The 23,811-nt window shown below is 38.1% G+C and overlaps 1 protein-coding gene across 5 annotated transcripts in view; it reads right to left on the reverse strand.

The window, feature by feature from the left end:
• DOCK8 (dedicator of cytokinesis 8) overlaps positions 1 to 23,811 on the reverse strand; it is an 80,487-nt gene that overhangs the window by 27,252 nt on the left and 29,424 nt on the right. For 3 of the 5 annotated variants that reach the window (XM_065744192.1, XM_065744195.1, XM_065744196.1), the window contains 18 exons: positions 23,396 to 23,476; positions 22,447 to 22,606; positions 21,816 to 21,955; positions 21,489 to 21,582; positions 20,440 to 20,602; positions 15,224 to 15,341; positions 13,994 to 14,064; positions 13,209 to 13,347; positions 11,623 to 11,724; positions 10,805 to 10,900; positions 9,420 to 9,654; positions 8,314 to 8,478; positions 7,652 to 7,830; positions 5,812 to 5,907; positions 4,422 to 4,517; positions 2,576 to 2,725; positions 645 to 758; positions 203 to 358 (listed from right to left, as the gene is read on the reverse strand). In XM_065744192.1, coding sequence (XP_065600264.1) covers positions 203 to 358; positions 645 to 758; positions 2,576 to 2,725; positions 4,422 to 4,517; positions 5,812 to 5,907; positions 7,652 to 7,830; positions 8,314 to 8,478; positions 9,420 to 9,654; positions 10,805 to 10,900; positions 11,623 to 11,724; positions 13,209 to 13,347; positions 13,994 to 14,064; positions 15,224 to 15,341; positions 20,440 to 20,602; positions 21,489 to 21,582; positions 21,816 to 21,955; positions 22,447 to 22,606; positions 23,396 to 23,476 — 2,355 coding nt within the window. The remainder of the gene's footprint in view (positions 1 to 202; positions 359 to 644; positions 759 to 2,575; positions 2,726 to 4,421; positions 4,518 to 5,811; positions 5,908 to 7,651; positions 7,831 to 8,313; positions 8,479 to 9,419; positions 9,655 to 10,804; positions 10,901 to 11,622; positions 11,725 to 13,208; positions 13,348 to 13,993; positions 14,065 to 15,223; positions 15,342 to 20,439; positions 20,603 to 21,488; positions 21,583 to 21,815; positions 21,956 to 22,446; positions 22,607 to 23,395; positions 23,477 to 23,811) is intronic. The other 2 variants (XM_065744194.1, XM_065744193.1) reach the window with 2 other exon arrangements.

Consider the following 23,811-nt stretch of genomic DNA (forward strand, 5'->3'; position numbering starts at 1 on the left):
AAACATACTTGTGCTATATTAAGCTTCAAATGGTGTAGGTCTAGTTTTGCAATACAGGTCCTTTAGTCTTTACTGTTTTACTGCTTTTCTCCCTGACTTAGGGGGAAACTAGCAAAAGCAGTTGAATGCAGAGCAATAGAAGCCTTTCTCTACACGCATTCTTCAGGTGAAGACCACCTAATATTGCCCGATGGATGCTTACCTGTGAGGACAAAGAGGGTGAGGGGGACGCTGGAGTAGAGGCTGAGGTCATGAAGAAAAGGTTTAGATTCAGATAGTGCTCATGGCTGCAGAGAATCCTCAGGAACTCCAGTCTCATGGAAATCAGGGTGGAAAGAGAATTCAGCTTGTTTGAGAGCTAGAAAAACAAATTAAAGTAAGTGCCTTGTTACTGGAATTTGCTATTTAAATTATCATGCAGTGAAGTAAGGTATGGAATTTCTAAAAGAATCCAAACCTCCACTATTTTCTGCAGACCACAAATCAAAAGAGGTATAAAGTCTCTGTATATGCAGAAGGAAATAGGAAATTTACCTTATCCTTTAACACAACTCAAAGGATCTTGGTGGATACATGACCCAAAGACAGCAGAACACAAGACTGGCCTTAAGCCCAATCCAATCCCAAACATGCATAATGCCTACCTGATTACAGTAATGCTTGATGAGATTAAACACAAATCCTCGGTCCATTAAAGAAAGAAGATCGTACAGGAAAAATGCCAGGCTAATGTTTATTTTTTCTGCCTGTTCACTTTCCTTTAAAAAAAAACAAAAAACAAAAATAAACAAACTGAAACAAAAAGGGGAGGTGCGTAAAATTGCATTTATGACTTATAAAACCCATGTAAACATGGAGGACTTCTTAGTATCACTTAAAATAAAAAAAATACTGTAGGGGACAGTTTCCAGAAACACTGTGGAACAGACAGGAGAAGACTGTTTCACTTCTCTAATTTACATGACCTCAACAAAATTACATATATTATTTCAACAGTTACTGCTTTCAGAAAGGAAATGGAACAGGAGAATGACCAAGCTTGTATTTTCAGATCTTTGTGTGGGTAACTGAAACTGAATTGGAGAGCTTTTCTGAAATTCTTAAGGGCTCCAAACTTTTATATGCCCCTCCCCTCCATTTTTTTTTAATTGAACTTTTAACATTCAACACATAATATTGTTTTAAAATAATAGTAAAAATCTGCCCTAGCTCTACTGATGGAATGCCAAGTGTTTTAATGACAAATTTCATATCGAAAGCTGATAGGAAAAAACCATCAGTAAGATAAATCTGTGGGTTTTAGCATTTGGCAACTAAACTCCTTTATACTCACAAATGGTCTGATTACTAGAGACACACTGAGCACGCATCCTCTAAATTAAGGCTGTTTCAGACATACCAATTTAAATTATAACAGCTTGACAACATCATGTACTTGACCAAGAAGAATTTGTGGAGATGCCTGAGGGGCCTGCACACCCTCAAAGCCCTCAGGTGAGTTCACTCAAGACTGACAGAAAAGATGACTGAGAAAAATGTTATTGCTACTGGTGACTCTGGCAAGTGAGAGCAGGTGTGCAGCACCTCAGGGTGTTTATGACTTAATTTTTCATTTTTCAACCTTTTTGTTACTATTGCCATTCAGGAATACACACACACACATATATATAGAATTCATATAGAAACTATGATCTGGAATTTACATAGCAAAGTATTTTTCTACTGTACTGAGAAATAACAGCTTTCCACCAGCTTATAGGATAGTCTAAAGTAAGCCAGTGATATTGCTGCAGAACCCCAGGACAATCTAACATGCTCAACCATGTACTGAAACATACAGAATATAACTTTGTGGATTTAAAAAGTAGATAGGTGTCGCCTATGCTGTTCTGTACAACTGATCAATGATCTTAATTCTCAAAACACTGCAGCAGGATTTTCACACATAGTTAGACTCACTCTATCAAAATTGAATTGAATTAACAGACCATAAAAACCTGTGCATTTCTCGAGAAGAAAGCATAAAATATTAATCCCTTAGCAAAACCTACAGATCTGTTAAATCATTTTTAATGTAGCAAATTTTTATCACACAGAATGTTAACAAAAAAGTTACTGATGTGAAAATTTCTATGGAAATGCTTTTTCTGTGTGTGGATATCACAGAAGCACATCAAAGGATGGAGCAAAGGATGAAGCTTCAGAAACAACTTCTTGTTTGATAGTAACGGTGACTTCCACCATTTCTTGTCCCCAGTTGTCTGGTTGTGGCCCTTCACCAGTTTCAGGTCCCTGACAGAAGAGCTGGCCACAGGTGGAAAACTGGACTAAAATCCATGCAGGTTGAGCTACTCTGACAGAACACAAACCTCCCTCTGAATAAAAAATAACTCTGTGCTAGGAGGGCACAAGACTGCTTTGTAGTCAGAGCTCTCACTTATGATCTCTGCAAGACTACAGCCTCAGTTTGAGTCTAATTCCAGTGATGCTCCTGAAGGTGCAATGAATTAAATAAAGCTCAGCGTGATGTGGTGTGAACATTAAGAAGCCACACTGCTTTTTTCCATGCTTTTACCTTCTGTGGTTTCACTAAGAGTGCAGCGATCTCAGAAGTAACCACACTAACTATAGTGGTAATATCATCTTTGAAACGGTCAGAGAACCGGCTTCTTCGTAGATTGTCTTGCCTCTCTATATTGTGAACATACTGAGCCATGCTCTTTATCTGCAAAACAATAAAGAGAAAAGAGAAAAAAAATAACAAAGTGAGATAAAACTCTTCTGTAAGTTAGGCCACAGAATAAAAGTTCCCACCTGTTTTTCCTCCAACGTAGTCACTCTCATCTTTCTCAAGAGTCCCTTGATAAATCCTGCCTTTACTGGCACGGATAACAGAAAGCCAAGGGCTTGAACACAGACAGTCCTGATTATTCTTCATCAATGACCTTGATGAGGGGATAGAGTCAACCTTCAGCAAGTTTGCTGATGACATGAAGCTGGGGGAAATGGCTGACACACCAAAGACTGTGCTGCCATTCAGAGAGACATGGACAGGCTGGAGAGTTGGCCAGAAAGGAAACAGATGAGGTTTAACAAGGGCAAGTGCAGAGTCTTGCACCTAGGGACAAATAACTGCATGCACCAGTACAGGTTAGGGATGACCTGCTGGAGAGGAGCTCTGAGGAGAGGAACCTGGGTGTCCTGCTGGATGACAGGTTGACCATGAGCTGGCAGTGTGCCCTGGTGGCCAAGAAGACCAATGGGATCCTGGGGTGCATTAAAAAGAACATGGCCAGCAGGTTGAGGGAGGTGATCCTCCCCCTTCTACTCTGCCCTGGTGAGGCCTCAGATGCCCTGGAGTACTGTGTCCAGTTCTGGGCTCCCCAGTACAAAAAAAACACTGGGATCTCCTGGAAAGAGTCCAGCACAGGGCTACAAAGGTAATAAAGAGTGTGGAACACCTCTCTTATGAGGAAAGGCTGAGAGATTTGGATGTGTTCAGCCTTGAGAAAAGAAGACTGGGAGGGGATCTGATCTATGTCTATAAATATCTAAGGAGCAGGAGGCAAAGGGACAAGGCTGGACTCTTCTCTGCAGTGTGTGGCGACAGGACGAAGGGAAATTGCCACAATCTGAGGCATAGGAAGTTCTGCACAAATGTGTGTTGGAACTTCTTCACAGTGCAGTGATGGAGCACTGGCACAGGCTGCACAGAGAGGTGGTGGAGTCTCCTTCTCTGGAGATGTTCAGAACCCACCCAGACGCCTATCTGTGCAACCTGGTCTAGGGAGCTTCTTTGGCAGGGGGGTTGGACTCAGTGATCTCTAGAAGTACCTTCCAACCCCTACAGTTCTGTCATTCTGGTTCCTGTTCATGCTCAGTACTGAGGCTTGGATCACCCTCACCCTGTCCCTGCTGCTTGTACTTTCTGCCCTTTGTGAAGACAGTCAGGGAAGGTCATTTCTGGGATTAATTAATACCCCTTGATCTCTTACTGTGTTGTATATATGCTTCCAGTGGAAACCAGTATGTCAACACAACTTGCAGTGACATCAGTCACCTCAGGGCTCTGTGACACTGACCTTGGGGAGACTTGCTACTGCATCTGTATTTCTAACAAAGGGGAAGAGACAGGAGATTGTATTAACAGAAAAGGAGGGAACGGCTCAGTCTGATGTCCTGTCTCCCAGACTTCTAAAAGCTATGGGCCATAGTTCATATGAGTTTTAACTGTCACAGGCTCTCAACAGGGACTGGGGGTGAATATGGAGAACTCTACAGTTGAGCTTCCATTATCTGGAATTTCTTATCACAGTGGGGCTGGTTAGCTGAAGACATTATGATCCAACTAAATCTGTGCCTGCTGTACATACAACATTACAGCATGAACTTACTACAAAACAACATTCAATAAATCTTACCAGGAGCTCAAAGAAGAACCAGGCATACTTGAAGACAGCCTCTCTCACCATACCCGTGCTGACCACCATCTGCAGTGCCAGTTCCTCATGGAAATGCTAGATAATAAACACAGATTGCTCAGAAATGGTCTTCCACTCAACTCGTCTTTCAGTTTCAACCAACTTCCAGCACCCACACAGCCCCCATAATGGAGAGTCAGCAGCTGGATGGGAACATCTGGACAGCCTTATAAGATGAAAAAGTGGATCTGACTAAAATGAAACATAAAGAATAGCACTACGGGCTATCACTCTGCTGTGGATCCAGAACCCTGGACACCTCAACTGGAAAATGCCTTTGGTCTATCCTCAGACTATAGTCTGGATGCCTGATAGTGAACAGCCACATCCTCCTCTCCCACCTGAGAGCTTCTGTTTAGCACATCTGTGTTTCTGGGAGCACACAGAAGATTATTTCTGTGGTGGGAGAGAAGGACACAACAACAATCACAGCAGGGTTTTAACAGAGGTCTGTAGTTGGAGACCATACTCTTTGCAGTGATGTCCAACTGTAAGACTCCCAGTCCCAGGAATCCAAACTTCAAGAAAATTCAAATCTGGATTAACCTTTCATTGTAATATCTCCTCTCTTTTCCCGATACAAACAATAAAGCTAGTGAAATCCTTAAGCCTATTTACATTCAATAGAACACATTAATGTAGCCAAGATCTAGACTGGGTATAAACCTGAATGTTCTTTGGCATAATTCAAATCGATAAACAGAAATAAGTAAGAAGTGCCTCTTAACTGCAACACAGATTCTAGACTGCCCACTGCAGAGCTTCTCTCCTGCTTCTTCATCCAAAGCCACTCCCACTGATCAATGCCAAACACAAGATATAGCTCTGGAGGACTGAGCTATCTGATATGATAAATTTTATATTGTTAAAAGCTGTTTGGGAATACAGACTCAGAATAAGGAGGTATTTCTTGATTCTATAAGCTACAAAAAGTGGAAAAGTAAAATAATCCTCGCAGAAGAAAGAAGTGGCAAACACATTTGAATGCAATTTGGACAGGTTAAAGGCAGGTATCCAAAGGGAAATACAAGTGAAAAAACACAGAGGTCCTAGCACCATGAGAAAGACAGCACAAATAGGATCTAGGCAGGCTGCTACTTGTCTGTATCTGTCCCAGAAAAAGAATCTAAAGATTACAGAGCAGAGACAGAAATGTTTGGGCAATATTTACCCACAGATTTAATATTCCATTACAAACTCTCTGTTCAGTAAAACTGGTTGTTATTTTGCTGTCCCTCTCCCTTGAACTCATTTCATGCTAATTACAAGCACTGCTCCTGGAGGCTCCAGGTTCTGTTAATCTGTCCCCTCACACTCAGTGGTAGGCTACCTTTTTGCTGGATGGTCTTGGGTTTGCACAAGCGCCTGGCATGTCATTTGTTCCTTCAATGTAAAAAGACATCCGACTGGAGCTATGATCCGCAGGCTGGAGCATGGCCAGAAGAAACATACACATACATTATTGCATAGCCTATGCTAAATGAGATTGAAAATCACCAGCACCCTTTTCTTGGAAAGTAAATACAGATATTCACCCAAACATTTTGTATGTGTCTTTCTCTCCTTCCCTGTTCCCTTCCCAAAGGAGGGCAAAGACCATCTTAATTTGTCAGACATAAGAGACCACAAATGCCAACGCTGCCATCATGTGCCCAATTTTAGCAGCACAGCTGTGTTTTGGAAACTAAAATTAGCCCTCTCAAGGTAAGTGTCATTAACGTTTATTTGCTAGTTCTACATTCTAAATTAACTAGCATCTGTGATTATTCCTTTCATTAAAAGTGATGCCAATAAAAAGGCAGTGAAATGTCAGTAGTCATTTAAGTATTATACATTTTTACTTTATCAATGTGATAAAGCTGTAACATCAAATGTTTGAACTGCATATTAATTTGAAAAACAAAAAAAACACCCTGAGATTTATTTTTTTTAGGACACACTACATCAGAATGAAATTCATAAAGATACTAAGTTCAAATCTACATTAGTAAAAATTGCTATGGATGAATACATATACAAACAAATCAAACAGACTGGCAAATTCTGTGCACCTTACTAGTTCTGGTTTAATTTAAGTAATTAAAACATCCGATTATTCAATGGGGAAAAAATATCTCAAAATGTTTATGAAAATAACTTGCTTGAGAAGCAGAATTTCACATACACAGCACTCACAGAAGAAGAAATGGTTTTGAGATGCTGCAGAGATCTGCCTGGGCTGCAGCTCAGAGCAGCTGCCTTGCACAGGAGTAAAACCTGTCACTGTGAGAGGCAGGGCTTCTGTGCTCCTGATGATTTTGCAACTGCTAAGATTTCATTTTCCTCAGTAAGCTCAACACAGCCATGCTCAAAAAGCTCTGAGAACTGAGGGTGTTGCAGAACAGCAAGCACCTGATGTCCGACAGGAAGCAAAATTCTGCTTCTCAGTTCATCCTCTCCTATCATGCAATTCGTTGGTGACATGCAAGGTTCTGGATGAGAAAGGGGAAGTTTGTGTTTCATCCTGTGGCTGAGTTTATTATCTGGAAAGATTATTTTACAAGAATCTGCACATGACATCTGTACTGCAGACAATATCAAATCACAGGATTGCTGTTATATATGTTGCCTAATTACTTTTATTTTTTTTAATCGGAAGTTTTTTACCGCTAATCAAGCTCTGTGAATAAAAAATAACAATAAAAAGAATGAGAAGGAACCAGAAGAAAATATCAGTGTATTTCAGGAAATTTATTCCCCTCCCAAGGCCTCTTTATCCCTTTTAGAAAGTGAGCCTGTTCCCACAGTAGACAGTGGCAGTGTCTCTGACTGACACTAACTCTGTGAAAGCTAGATCAGCTCCCCCGAATGCTCTAGGAAACCATGCAAAAAGAACCTAAATGTCAGGATGAACAGGAGGGTGGGGCACCTTGAATAAGAAAATCTTTGTGGAATGCCTAAACCTCAAACTCAGTCAGAGCTGTTACATCTCACTTTATTCACTGAAAAACTACATCAGAATTTAGCAAGGCAAATGCAATGTGTACATGCCAAATCAGACAAACAGCGCATGTTTCTGGTGATACATAAGTGTGCCTGTAAGAAGCAAGCCCAGCCTTCAAATTAAAAACCTAGATTAATAAATCAGGTTTTACCTCACACCTCTCAGATACTTGACTTCCCTCTCCTACCTTGGAGGACATGATGTCTTTGACCTCTTCATCAGCAGCTGTCTGTGTAACCGTGATGTCAGGATTGCTGCAGCTTATCACGCGGCTCTGCAGGAGTTTACTCCCGACCGACACTGCAGAAGTGCGCCCAAATGTGTAATAACGAGACTCCGTCAGAGCGGTGCTGCCCCCTGTACCTGCTGATGGGGAGATGTTTGAGCTAAGAGTAAAGGACACAGTAACATGAGACAAACATGAGATTCAAGCCAGCTCTGCACAGTGCTGCACAGCATCAGCAGTTTGAAAAGCACGGAGCTTACATAAGTCTCATTGCCAACTGCTCTCTTAAATTACATAGGCTTTGAATAACGAGGTACAGATGTTTTGTGATTCTACAGCACATAAGCTGACAATGCATGCAGTAGTGAAGGACTGAGGGCTTTCTGAGCATAGCACTGCTGCAGTGGCTCTTTCTTCCCTCTATCAACTCTTTCCAATCTGCTGTAGATTAAGACAAGATCCATGTGTCTAAGCTGTGCTATGTTTGAAAAGCTATGCAGGCTGGGAACACGAAGTTCTAATTTGCTGTTCTGAAGACCAGTTGTCTATGTCTCAGAAGCACCATGATGAGTAGTGTGTATCAAGATAAAAGATTATTTTTGCAATAACTGCATTGATATTACCTAGTTTTGGCACTTCTTTCTGAGGGTCTGGCAGGCGAAACACATAGTAGACATATGATGCCAGGAGGCAGTTCCTTCCGTGTTGATCTTTGCTCAGGTCTTTGCTGTTGTGGAGACTGTTCACTATTGCAACCACAGATTCAAAGGCAAACTGTGAGAAGTTGGCTGTGAAACAAAAGGCAAAAATGAGTCTTGGCCCTGAAAGAAATGATATAATTAGATCATGGTATTCCTTACAACAATAACTAATTTGTACACGCTTTAAATCACTCGTTAACAGATAACAGCTGCAGACAGCAATGGGTTATGCTGGGCTAGGCACAAGCTCTACATAAAATAATAACCTATCTTCAGCAGACTCACTTTCAACCCAATCACTACTACTTCACCACACAGTACCATGTAAAAGCAGACCCTAACTGTTAATGACAATTTCTAGCCGCTTTCAAGTACATCCTACAAAATACCTGCTTAAAGGACAATAATACTGATTCTTCTCCAGCTGACAGAAACATAGAAGTGGACAGAAACATACACAGGTTCTTCTTCTATTATTTTAGTGGATGACAAATATTGACTGCCACAATTAATTAGGAAATCAGCTGCACCACTGTTTCCAAGATTGCCTTTCCTCCGCATGTAACATATGTAACGGGCAGCTAGCAGTTTTAGTAACAGAAAAATACTGGTATGTATAACTACATCCTGTTTTTGTGTCCACCTAATTCTGGCTAAAGATACTTGGGAGGATGTGGTGCAATCATCAGTGTCAGCTGTTGAACAGTTATTTCACTGCTGTTTTCCTCACAAAGCAGTTAAACCACCATCCTGCTTCTCACTCTTACCTTCAGACAACTGTTATGATTAAAAGTAATTCTAAAGGGGAGTCTCAGAGCTTCATTATCTGGGAAGATTATTTTACTTGTGCGGGGAAGAGGAGGACAAACAGTTTTATCAAATATGATTAAACTGTGCAGTGAAATTGTGTTCACAGAAGCCCAACTAATTCAGGACTACTCAAAGAGTAAATGTGACCCAGAATGTTTGTCAAACATTTTCACATCTCTAGTTTGCTTCCCGTACCAAGCATGTGGATCAGTAAATACCTGTCTGGCCAGCTATGACCATTGGCTGTACAGCAAGCTGGAAAAGTTTATCTAGTACCAGGTGTAAAAACAAAACAAGAGGTTCAAGTCGTGAAGAATTTAAACAGATAATGCTGAGTTTCAGTTCGTGTTCCAGCGTAGCCTCAGTGATCTTCTGGTCTATTAATCGAATGGGGAATGTCACTTGACTTTCCAGAGAATGGCACAGAGTGAAGAACTTCTCTAAGTGATTGTCCTGCAAACACAGTACACTCACAGTTAACAGAGCTAATATAATTCAGCCTGCTACTCACTAAGCAAAGGTTGATTCCCATCTGATGAGAGAGAAAATACTTTTATACTCCTGGCTTACAGTGGCAGATAGCCCTAGAGACCAATTTCTAAGTCAGCTGCCACAGTGTTTTGTTTGCTCCTTTTCAGCTGGCTCAGATTCAGGCTGTGGTTAAATCAGATTAAAAGCAGAGAAGCTAAAGTCTACAGTAAATTATACTGTTTATTCTTCCTGATAAAATTCTGAAGTTTAGACTTCACACCAGAGGTCTACAGTCTTTTAATTATTATAATCATTAAAGTCTTTTCCAACCTGAGCAATTCTATAATTCTATAGTCCCTCTGCCACCTGCATCTAAGAGTCACCCTTACAGCTACATACAAGTTATGTACCTTATAAATATATCCTACTTGTATGTAAGAAGTATGCTGTGAAGGAATGGACTTGCTTCAGACACAGGATTTCCATTTTTTGGGATGTAGCTACCAGGGTTAACCAGAACAAAATGATGTAAGAGACAGTGTAAAATATCAGGAACAAAATTAAGCTGTTGTGCTTCAGACCCCAGTAAGAATGGGAAACCTTCAATTTTCTACCACATTTAAGTGATCAGAATCTTAGATCCCAAAGTTCCCATTCAGCATTAAGTTTGTGTCCCGACACCATTTGTTGGTATAGATGGCTGGGCTCCTTGAAGTGTTTTGGCAGCCTAGCCTGCCTCCAAGAGAGGGGAGATGCTGTGCTTTCCTTCAGATGTTGGAACCTTTGTTTGAAATAGCCTTGTAGAACATAAGATGTACTCTGCAGAATCTGCACTATGCCCTACCAGTGCTCTTCAAATCAGATCTCTGTTGAGCTGAGAGGAAAGCAGGCTCCCTATTGCTTGATTTGACTTGCTGCTTAGAGTGCTTATTTGTGCACTCATATCAGTGGATTTCATTCACTGAAAATAATCAGGTTCTTTACACAGTTGTAAGACATTAGGAACTTTTCATTTGTTTTCAAACTTGTAGCAGCTTCAACATCTCCAGTTCACAAACCTCCTTAGTCAGAACAGACATATAAATTCCCTTTGTAATGAAACTATAGTTGCATGTTGCTTTTGATGCATTACCTGGGTGTGAACAGATGAAACAGCTTGCACTTCAATATTGAAAACACCCTTGTGTCCTTCAACCCATTTGATAGGCGGTGTCTGTGATGGAACTTTCTGTGATAGAAAAGAATTACAGGAATCACTGCCTTCTAACAGTCCAACAGAAAGCCAGTTTCCATAGATCTCCCAGATCTTAATGCGATTCACTTCACTTTAAGTATCTAATTCAGTGCAGCACAGAAGACCATAGCTAGGTGTCTTTTCATTCTCACAGACCAGATTAAGAAAAATTCACTCATTACAGAGGGAAATTTGGATGCCTAGAATAGAGTGTGAATATGTATTTTCTGTGGTAAGAAGTTCACAGTTAATGCATGCCAAAGGCATGCATCCTTGGTGACTTAGTACAGATTTAAGGACACAGGTAGTTTTCTACTTGCCATATTAGATCAGAGGGCAGATTCCTGCTTTAGTAGCAGCACCTGTATCCATGTCCCCTCCCTCTCCCACCTAGCCACAAAAAATGAGCAAACCTACTTGTGAAAGAAAGAAAGCAAATGATAAACCCGACAAACTCTGAACAAATGTATCACTGGTTAGACAATTTACAAGGATTTTTGAATTAATAACTTTAAAAAACACAATTTAACAATATATAATAATAATACCTCAAATGAAAATAAGAACAACAATATTTCTCTAGAGCTTTACCTTTTTACTTTTTAAAGTATAGAAAGGGATAACTGTCTAACAACAGATAGTTATGTTAGATTGTAAAATACTCATGATGTTCTACACTGCAAAAATATTATCTTTTCATAATTTTCTATTGTTACCTCAGGAGAGTGAATTGAATAGTGGAAAGGCAGCTTATCCAATGCAACAGGAAGACAATAATGTCCTGTTTGAAGACGATCGTTTAACAGAATTGGCAGCCACTGAAACAAATGAAGAGAAAATGCAGCAATATTCATCACTACATATGATTAGAGCTATTTATCTAATCTGTTATGTATAGCCAACAGAACAAGAAATTAGATATTGATCTGAATTTCCCTGCTCCAATCCATTAAAGAGTAATTTCTTTGCATTTTAAATTCACTGATAGCAACTGTAGAAAAATGTACAAGACTGCTTTATAAACAAAACCTTTTGAAAACAGAGAGCTTTTCATGTGTGACATATGTTTTTCTAGTAAGTCTTATGAGAAGGATACAATAGGACACACGCTTTTGTTTGAAAAATAACTTATTCTGGCTTTAACTTATCTTTGGCTTTTTCTTTTTTTGTCCCATCCCTAGAGTTGTTCAAGGCCAGGTTGGATGGAGTCCTCCTGAGAACACTGATCTGGGACTGGCAACTCTGCCCAAAGCAGAAGGCCAGAACTGGGTGATCTTTGAGGTCCCTGCCAACCCAAGTCATTCTATAGTTTCTGAAGTAAATCAACAGAGTTCAAGCTTTTCTATAGAAAAAAAATTTGGCCAATGCTATCCTCAGGATTAAAGCCATGACCTGCCAAAACTCTATAATGACACCTGCATGCACATTTTGCTCCTATTTAAATCTGACAGAGGCTGTGCATTTGAGTAGCACAGGGCAGAAATATTTCAAATTTAGGTGAGTAAGCATTTGTGGCATCTATCCACAAAAGAAAGCTTGCTTGAGTGTACTAACAGTGCTGGAATCAAAAGCATACAAATTTCACAGCAGGAACACACAAACAATGGGGGTTCAATAGCACTAGAACTTTTTCACATCTGAAATATTTTCACTATCAATGCTTTCTTCTTGTTTATTGATAAAAGAAAGATGTTAATTAGACCGTGCTATAGTATGTGTTTCTTAAGCTAAAACATGCTAGTTTCAACATGAAGATAAATGAATTTAAGATAACTGAATTCTAGTGTCTGAATTTTTTTGTGGCTTTTGATTTTGACAAGGGTAAAAGACGGTTTTAATGTAAACAATATGCCATATAAAACTTAATTCAGAATATATCAGTTGTTACCTCATGTTTGAACATGTTAGATAACAGTAAATAACAGTTAACTGCCCTTTTTCTTTTCACCAAATAGAATCCAACAATTAAGAGCTCTGCTATAAAGCACTCCTGTTGCAAATATTTAGGTGTATAGTTAACATAGGTATATATTTCTGTGCTTTGGGTCAATTCATCACCTTCAAAGATGCTTACCAATGTAAAGTTATGAAACTAGAATGTAACAGCACAGGCTGTGTATGAATTTATTAAATCTGTACATTTAACGGATGCATGAACACACCTGCAGTGCATGTGAATTGATATTACAGCCTTCTACTAGTTTTGTTGTATTGCCATAACCAGAAAGGGAATGCATACCCACACATCTGGCCTCTCTTTTCCCCTCCCTGTGCCATACACACACACATTTATATCACTTACTGAATACCCAATGAGGGTTTCTATGGATGCTCCTTGCTTTGGCTGGCAGCTGATATGATAGAATGTGAACAACAGATGGTGTTTCTCTGTAAGTTTTGCAGGCAGTTTAATTTTCACTTCTTCATAAAAGTCAGGAGACCTGTTTAAAAAAACGCCACACATACTTAGAGCAGAAGGCATATTTGCCAGCAGGCTCCTAGATGCTATGGTTGTAAGAAATGCGTGGATTCTGAAAGCAGTCTTGAGACAATTTTGCAATTGAAGTATGTACCTCTGTGGACACCGTTATGATCTAACTACAGTTCTGGATCAGAAAGAGTTTGATGCAAAGTGTGTAAGTCAGAATATTTCAGTATCATCCTCCTCCTTACTTCTAAAACCATTCAATTTTAATTTGTGCTTTCAGCATAATTACTGTATGAAACCTAAATCTTGAGTAGGCATTCACGAAAGAGAAGAATAGAGCCTTCAGTTCTTACGGATCTGTGAATAAATCAAAGTGAATGCTTTTACAAAGCTGCTACTTCCAGCTTCTGTTCCTTCATTTTCAGACAGGGAATGAATACTCTTGACTAGTCTTTAAAGAGCTCAAAACAAGAAAAGCAACAGTCAGATGTGCAATTACATGTAGTAATCCAACTTATATGTTGACAAATACTCATAAAATGTAAAAGTTCAAAATGGCTTGTTACCATCATTCTTTGAATAACTAATACAGGCAGAGAATTATGTAAAGAGGTCATGCTTAATAAATCTCAAGTCATGAAAATAACAACAGTGCTTACTTATTATGATATGTGATAGCAGTGTATATCTCCTGCACAAATTCTGGACCTGAAGATTTTCCAAAAATTACCTGCATTAATAAATGAAAGTAAATGCAGTCAGATCTAAAAGGTTTAATTAATTATCATTCTGTGTCAGTTTTAAAACAGAGTATAAAGGCAGATAAAGATCCTTCAATTTTATCTTAGCATGTTGACAAAGAAGTGCTATTAGCTGGTATTGTCCTCGCACAACATGCAACACAAAACACCAGGAAGATGGATCGAAGGCATCTTAAATTACATTCTCCCATTACTCAAAAGTTAGAAACAGCAGGAATGTGGTTGTGATAAGCCCCCTTCAGACTATCACATTGCTTTTAATTACATGTTAAAATGATAAATTTTTTTGAGGAGTTTACTTTTCACTTCTATCCTGATCATTTAGGGTGAGATTCACCTCACCCTACCTTAGAGATCCTCAGCTCCTTTACATTGAGTAGTATTTGACTCACTTTAGCCTCCATGAAAAGGTACTGTGATGCCATAACTTTAAAGGGTCTCAGAGAGATAAACTGAGACATGGGAACATGCACAGCAGAAGCTCACAGGTACTAAGGTAAAACTCACATTTACAGTGCGCAGTGATTCCAGATAAACTGCCTTTGCCCCAAGCATTTATCAAAACCTAACAGTGATATGAGCAGAATTAAAAAAAAACAACCATGTAGCACTGTGTAAAACGTTAAGTGCTATACTCACATGGTACAGTGTCAGCTCTGGAAAAAAATACAACCTAGGAAAACACTAAGCTGATGCTCTGATTTCAGTTCCAGAGTGCATCTGGAGTAAGGAATACAGCACTGTAAAGTGTGCACCATGCCGCGTCAGCACACTCATAAAGGTTGATCGGGTGTCAGTCCTTGATCCAACAAATACTTGGGATAAGAATTCAAATATTTCAACACATTATTATTTTTAACACAACTAAAATCACAAAAAGTGCTACCTCAATTTAATTTCATTCTCAAAAATCCAATGACTTGATTAACCCAAAACACAAGCTGAAGCTACAGGCCTAGAGCTACGGGGCTGATCCCTCCAGGCCTTCACAAGCTCTCTGATGTCAGCTCTCCTAAGGTGCAACTAGAAACTGTGGCAATGTGGACTGAATAGTGAGTTATTTATTCAAGAGGTTCCTCAGGACTGCACCTGAGCAAGAGTTTCCTAAGACTGCCCAGTGTTTATTACCGGCATTGCACAGGATGGGTCTTCGCCACACATAAACTGTATCTTGATGGTAATGTTTCTTCCAGAAGCTGGTCGGTTAGCAAAATTCAACCTTTGGGGGTAAACATAGAGGAGATTTCTGGAAGAAAGAAGAAAAAGCAGCTAAATAGCAAGCTTTTCAAAACAAAGTGCACAAATTAGCTTTTTGCTAACTTCTCACCCTGCTCTTCAGTATCATCCATATAGTTAAAGCTTTGGAAAAACTCTTTTACCCAAGTTCACAAGGGAAACAAAAATTGTTGTTACATAAAACATCCAGTATTTAGAGTTTCTCATACAGTAAATGCATTTGAGAAGGCAGTCTTCCTAGCTCTCATTTTTTTAAATGTATGTAAAATGGAATAATATCTTTGCTTGATGTAATGAAAAGCAGAAGCCTCTCAAGAAAGCAGCTCCTTTCTCAGCTATGCAGAGTCAGGTTTTGAAAGCACTATGGAATCACTCAGAGGTGACAAAAAAGAGAAAGTGAACCCAACATACAATCCTGTGTCACAGCACACATTTCTGGATGATGTAAATTGAAAAATACTGTTGATGATTAAATGTAAACAAGAAATTTTATCTGATAATTCTAGGAGCTAGCTACAAGTGAGTTTCTGAATTCATTTTTCTTTTGTTAATTCTTTAAAATACATCATACTTTGCCACTTACTAGCTATGTAGTAGCTTCTATAAATGGGCAGACCACTAAACTTAAAAAGAACCTTTCATTTCTGTGGGACATAGATGGCCTTCTGATTTCAAGACTCATTCTGACAGAACAGCGAAAACATAAATACAAAGATTTTTCTACACTGAAGACTGGCAGATCTGAGATTTCAGCTAGTTCAAGCTTGTACACTTCTGGAATCATGATTATGTCTATTTAGTGTGTCTGGTATAAGATTCTCATTTTTTGTCTTCATAGCATCAGAAATAAGACGAATGCTGATGGATGCATGTTGGTCTCCAATAAGAAACAACAAGAGGTATTCATAATCTCTCATATTTGCCTTTTGTCTGGCAGTCAGGAACTACACACAAAATTAACATGCCCTTATCACAGTACATCGTCAGCACCATTGTCAGCAGAAATTGTGGAGCAGATTTGGAGAACACTGTCATTAAATCAGACAGTCTGTTTTCCTTTTGGTGCATTCCAAAACACAGAAAATTGGTTGGTACTCCGTATTGTTGTGTGTCAGAAAGTGATAGTGCTCTTAAGTTACGGAGTACAAACTACCAACCAACATGCTAGATGAGGCATGACAAGTCTTAGCAAACAGGCCAGTATGTAACTTGCCTTTCCTTTTGCTCAGCACAGTACTCCTGCCTGCCACACTAAAGCAACTTCTTCCCTAAACTTCTTAAATGAACTTTCAACTTTGCCAAATTCTTTCCAAGATGAGATTAGGAAAAACTAAGTGAAAGTGAGAAATATATTGGTAACCTTCACTGAACTATGTTAGGGGGAATGGTGTAATAAATGAAGGATATTATCAAAATTACATCTGTCAGAGATGAAGAAATACGTACAGAAGATGCTGCATAATCCAGCCATTGCTTCATTAATCTGCAGCCCAACAAAAGAAGTCACAAATCCCCATAATGCCCCTGAGCACAGGGTTTTACATTTAATGTGACTTCAGATGAAAGATATGCAAAATTACAAACAGAGAGCTCTTTGCTGACTACAGAGTCAAAGAAGCATTATTCCAGCAAGCAATGTGCAGAAGAGGTAAAGCTTGTGCCATTTATGCTCAAGCAGTTTTAAGGTCCTTGCTTACATGCATACTAAACCCATCGGTGCTGAGGAAGAATAGAAGTAAACCCTGACTCTGAGTATCAGTCAGCGATGAAAATGATGAACAACTCTAAAAGTAGGAAGCTGTGGAGATGATCAAAAGAGATTTCTTCATGCAGCACTAAGGACAGGCATATGCAGCAGATCGTATACAGCAGATTTGGGGACTACAGTGCAAGAGCTTCTTCCTTCCAGCACCTTCCAGCTTTGGGTACCTCCAAAAGCCTGAAAGCCTGAACATATTCTGACAAAATAAAATCTATGCAGAGTCTTCAAGACTGTGATCATTCTGACTGAATATTGCTGTCTGTAATTATTGGCTGTGAATTACACGTGTGACATAATGAAATCCTTCTCCTTGCTAAATTACACAATATACAAAGTTTCACAAGTGTATCTCAAATTTCTAAACAACATTAGACATGTTCATTGATGACTGTGATAAGAAAACCATAAATAACAAAAGCCAAAATAGAAGCAGTTAGTCACTGCTGACAAAAAATACAAATTGTTTATGAGCATACATATACTACTTAGGAAACTGGAAACAAAAATTGATGCATCTAGTACTCATAACTTTCTGTCTTTGATGATTCCTTTGTTTCTACTCTTTCGGGAGAAGGTTCCTCAGAAAAATGGTAAATGACAAACACTTTATCAATGTTGCTGACTTTAACAGGCACTGATAAATGGCACAATGAGAGAATTTCAATGTTACATGCAAAAGAATGCGTATGTATCACGTATTCTAAAACTTAGTACAATTTTCTTCTAATTTGGATAATGGTTTGACGTTCCTCATGTTGCTAAAGTTAAGAAACATTAAATGGCTAGTGGTCAGATTACGTTAAATTTTAGGTGAGTGACTGTTTATTTTGTCTGTTATCACTGGCATGAAAACCTTAACAAGTATTCTACTAGATTTTTAATCAGAGCATAAAACTTTCCCCAGACAAACTGAGCAGTATGTCAACTCATAGAGTCAGATTTCTGAAGATTCAAATCACATCAAATTATTATAAGGGATCAGATCTTTCTAAATTTAAAGGTTAGCAAGAGCTTAAGGTCACTTCAGACTTACATCTTAACAGTATTCTGTCCAGAACTCACCTTCTATCTATATACATAATTGAAATACCTCACTGTTACTTCAAACATCAAAAATTAAAAAAAGTTGTCAATACCATAATGTATTTGAATACTGAAACCATAGACAAATAACGGAGATGTTACAAATCATAAAAAGAACCATTACTTTGCCAACAAGATCTTACCAGACTATTTTTAAAAGTTTTCATTGTTTTGTTATTCAAATACATTTACATATATATATATCTCTTACATTCAAAGTAACATTTTAACAGAAAAAAAAAGCTTTATCAATTTTGTATTTTTTTAGTATTTAAATCCATAGCACTGGTAAATGGAACTGGTTTGCAGTCTCACAGTCAAAAATTAGGAAACATTAAACCAACAGTAGCACTTTAGCATGCTATGACAGTTGAGTGAAAGCACATAGCTTTATAAAGGCAGGATGGTTACTTATCTTGGGTTAAAGGGAAGAAAATAACATAAACCACTTTATAACTGGCTGTATTCAAGTTCAGAGTTACTTTGCAGAGGGGAGCTTGTAAGCTCAGGCTTACAACAGTATTCAACATGGAGAGAACTAAACAAAGAGATTTGGATGGCAATCAAATTAAACTGATTATCAGTTCACATTCCCTAGTAACACTTTTGCTGGCATGACTGTGTTTATAGGGTGGCAAAAGCATCTCAGAAACAGCTATGTTATTCCAACTTGAAAGAAAAGGAGGTGCTTTCAGTCCTGCTGCACAAGCCCAGGTGCTACTTTCTGGAATCACAAAGTCCTCGTTTTATGGGGATTGCAAAGCTGACTAATCTGTCTTACTGGAGAATCTCGTACTGGATATCAACAATATCTGTTGGTGATGCCCCTTTCCGGCTCCAAAGATAGCTGTAGTGACAAAACTGTCAGAACAAAATCTAGCACTTCCACATTTTTTCATAATTTCCCCAATGTATCTAAAAAGCTGTCTCTGGCATTGAATGGGGCATTAACTAAAAGACTTTACAGTGTACAGCATAACACTATTGATGTCCTGTCAGCTGTGTTATCATCGATTCATTAATTAAGCTGGAGGTTAAGGTAAATATACTATAATGATATTCTCATTCCTGCTAGCTAAACAGGACAGTTCCTATTTTATTCCCACAGTTTTTACTTAAGAGAAAAACTTGAAACAGAGCCCAAAAATCTTGAAGAAGCTGAGCACATAGGGTGTGAGCTCTTGCAAAAAGAGTGTAATTGTTGAGCTTCTAAGGTGGGCGTATTTATTCAACAAAGACACCTAGTAACTGAAGGATAACACAGAGAAATCTTAATTTGCATCACAAGACAAAAAGACTAAACATGGTAGCTTTGTTGTTCAGGACTTCACCCTTGTCAGAATTAAAGAGACACTCAAATGCCTTTCTAGATCAGCAAGTGGTTGCTAATGATTTTTGTTTTCAAAAGCAAATCCTCATAACACTATCAGGCTGCACGCTGGAGTTAAGTGCGACACCTTACTGAGGCCAAATAATGGAGAGGGAAGTTAAAATCTGGCCACTTATTTCCATTAAAGACAAAAACATATTGTTATTTGAGTTCATGTACGTTTGTACTTTCAATTGTATAAAAACTACTACTGCTTTTTTTTCATGCTTTCACTAAGAAAATGGGCACATTATCCGTAACACTGTAATCCATCCTTTTGGAATTACTGCTAGTTACAGATTTCCAGTATCATTACTTATGAGCATTACTATTTGTACAAATGTGCTGAAACACACTCTTTTGACATTCATTGCTTCACAGAGATTCAGATATATCAGATCACCAGGAACAGCTAGAGGATTCTGGTCTCCTTGGAAAAAACAGATTTAAGAAAACAAATGGTACAGCCTCAAGTCACGTTCATACAGTAGAGCAGCACATCACTTCCTTAGATGACCAGATGTCTCAAATTAATGGTAGAAACTATGCAGCACAAATCTGTACCAAAACTGTGAATGTTAAAAAATAATGGTAATATCTACTGGAAAAAAAAACATAGAAGAGGAAAGATTTTATACATTTATGTCAAGCCAACAAGAGCTGCTAGGGTTTAGGAAATTTTAAAAATATTTTGTGTGAAACAAGATTACTACATAAGTAAATTGAACATCCAGTAGGTATCTTATCTTCTAACAGCTAACAAGATTAAATGAATCTAACTCATGGTATTTAGCTTTTTTTTTTTCCAGTTTTTATTTCTGAAAAAAATCTCTCTAAATCACAGTCACTGTTGAAAATCGACCTCAAGAATTAAAATAATAATAATAACCTTACCTATATATAGTATGGGGAACATACACTTCTCTAATTGGGAATTCTAAAATCTCTTTGTGAGGACGGCTACGGTTTTCCGGGAAGGGCTTCACTGGTAGTAATTCTGGTGTCAGACAATAACCAAGGTTTTCTGGAGCTGGAGAGATCTCCAGTTTAAGAGTTCCTTTAAAGAAAAACAACACAAAATGTCATCAAAGAATATAAAAAAAAACTAATGTACAGTAAATAAAAACTTAAAACAATGTGAGGTTATGCAGTAACACTGCAGAAGTGAGAATGGTATCTTTGGTTTGAAGCTGCATGAGAATAAAAATGTGTGTAGAATGATACACAGCAAGTTTATTTGGAAGCTAAATAAAGGAGAAAAGGATGGTGTACAGCAGATTCTCAGCTTCTGATCCGATTAATCTCTGACAAAGTAAACACCACCCAACAGGAAATCCAGACTTTTTGTGGACAGCAGTTATACAGTTAATATTGATAACCTTGCTGTAACTATAGTCAAGTTTTGGAAAGCGAAAACTATTTGGGGAACCTATATTTGCCATTTCTGCCAATCTAAAAAGGGAAAAGCAGCTCTGCACTGAGTTTGTGGTTTTCGGGGGTTCCTCTATAATCCAGAAGAGCTCAAGATGTAATTTATCTGAAAAAGTAAAAATCAGCTTGTCAAATATTTGAGTGTAGCCAAACACTATTTCTGTCTCTCTACTTCCTTAGCTAACACTGATCCAAACGCAAGGTGAAATATGTACACATTTAAATCTCCTTCTGTAAAATATGGCTCATTAAAAACCACTGCAGGGAAAAGCTCTGTCTTCAAACAGCTTGAATAATAATGAAATACATCCAGTAAATTAGAAAAGAAAATAAACTGCTGTAGAATATCAAGCTCAATAAAAATCTCCTTTCTCAACTGGAGACACTCGGAACCCAGAAATTTCCACAGCAGTTTAAAAAATAATTTCATTCTACTTTGGGGTTGAAACTTACAAAACAATTTAAAGGAGAAAAGTAGATATGTACTGTTCCATCCAAAATGAACTGTGTACCTGGTAAAGTCTTAATTCTTCTCTGCAAGGAAGATGATCTTTTGAAATCAGCTAAAAATTTGAACAGATCTTCATCACTAAGCCTGTCCCCTTCCTACCAGGAGAAATACAAAAATCATTATCTTAATAACAATGCTACATAACAAAGAGAAAAGCTGTTGTGCAAAACATTACCTCGAGACATGCAAACAACGTGATTTACTGTCAACTCAACAGCAATTATCCTCTGAACCCCCACTAACATCACTAGGTAATTTTTCCCAACACAGTTCCCACATCACATATGAAAAGCATCTTAGGCTGTCAGAAACGAAGAGCATCCTATACTTGTTTAAAGAAGGTGCTGTGGGTCAGAGAGACTGTTTTGAAGTTTGATACTGGATAACTGTCGTCGGTGCTGAGACTTCTCTCAGAAAGTCTTCTTGCTTGTAATAGTGTTGCCCTCTTCTCACTAGTTGATCCTTTTCCTTCAAAGAGAAATTAAAATACCAACTTGTTTTGTGCTACTTCAGTACCAAGACTATAAGGATATGCTAGAAATCCACAAGTTCCAAGTAACATCAAAAAACAACAACATTAAGCCTACAACATTAAGCTTTTATCTTTATTTCCCACAAGCTGTATTTCATACTACGTGAAATAATGGAATGCTAAGATGCACCTAGTGACATTATTTCTGCTGCAGAGCACAAGCTTATTCATATTTTTAGTTAATGGGTTACAAAGTATATTCATCATTGTTGCATGCAGCTTGAAAACATCTTTTATGCTCCAGAAATTAAGAAGATATATATTTTGATTCCCCTATAATGCAAAGGGATTCCAGATAGTAAAGGCCAGTTCAACTAAAATTCAGTCTAGAACATTGAAGAATATTTAGAATACATAAAATTACATATGTAGAGGTGACAGAACCACAGAAGAGTTGCTTTGTGTTAGTCAGAAAACTCAGACGTACCATTCAAACCTTCCACCTCAGATACATCTCGCTCAAGTGTGGAAATGTTGAAGAAATTGGTTAGACTTATGGGAATCCACACGAATGGCATTCGATATTTCCCTAGTCGCTGACAAAAGCATTCAGCTTGGGCTTTCAGTTTTTCAATCTTTTCTTTTGTCTAGGACAAAGAAAATAGCGAATGTTTTAAAAGCAATCTAACTAATCAAACTTCATTACAAAGAAAAAAGGGAAATTAGTTATTTACAGTTTAGTAAATAATTGGTATTCTTATCTCTCATATCTTCCCATTACACCATAGTCAGGACCATAACTATTTTGATTTGTAAATTCACTTCCTATTTCTTTTTAACTAATTTGTTCTTGATATTGAAAAGGAGAATGCAGATCCTTTTGCAGCAACCAGTGCATCAGCATAAAACGTGACCAGATTCTATCACCTTCATCAGATACAGAAATAATATTCTGATAAAACTGAGAGACATGGGATCCCAGGAAACACTGATCTGCTTGAGGGAAGGTAAATGATAATTAATTCCCCAAACAAAGATCGTGTTATTTACACGTCTGCACTGATCTGGCCATATACACACCACAACAGGTTGCCCAATCAAATCAGCAGGAAGTCTTTCAGGTACGAATATTTGTGGTAACTCCACGGTACACTGTCATATCTTTTACTTACCTGTAGATACTTCATAACTCAAGTCTTTGGAATCAGTACTGACTTCCAAAATGATTAGGAACAAGGTGCACCTTCTCATATTTTGAATTCTTCATGTCAACTACGGGCATCACATTGCTAGCTGCATAGATTGAACAACTGACTTTCTGCCCGTTGTTCTTTAGTTTCTTTTAGATCCTGTGCCATTCCAAAGTATTTTCTCTTTCCCTGTTTCCCTTTTAATGCATGTTTTGACCCAAACACTTTTCACGGTTGTCTTCTTACCTTGCCAGCTTCATTTTCTTTAAGAATCATGTACGGTTCTGCACAGTCTCCTATTTCTCCTTGCTGAAGCACTTTTTCTATCTACAAAAAGCAGTAAAATAAGATGCTTATAAATAAAAAATATCACTCCAAAGTTAACATGTTACTTCTTTAGCAACATGGAAAAGTCTGTCCAAATCTACCAAACATAATGCTCAAAACAGTCTTCATGGAGTAACATACAAATTTTTCCCAGTTTCCCCTAACGTTGGTTATAAAGCAGAAAATACATATATAACAAAACTGTCCATCAGGTACTACTGCATTTTCAGTACTATCAGGAAATCCATCACTCTCCAAATAAAATGGTTCAGCCAAACTCAGTTTCAGAATTAAATAAACAGAACAATGCAAAATACACTAACCCATAGCAAAAA

This window comes from Cyrtonyx montezumae, unplaced genomic scaffold (genome assembly GCF_038088225.1).
Source record: "Cyrtonyx montezumae isolate F1298 unplaced genomic scaffold, pur_monq_1.0 scaffold_30, whole genome shotgun sequence".
Classification (NCBI taxonomy): Eukaryota; Metazoa; Chordata; class Aves; order Galliformes; family Odontophoridae; genus Cyrtonyx; species Cyrtonyx montezumae.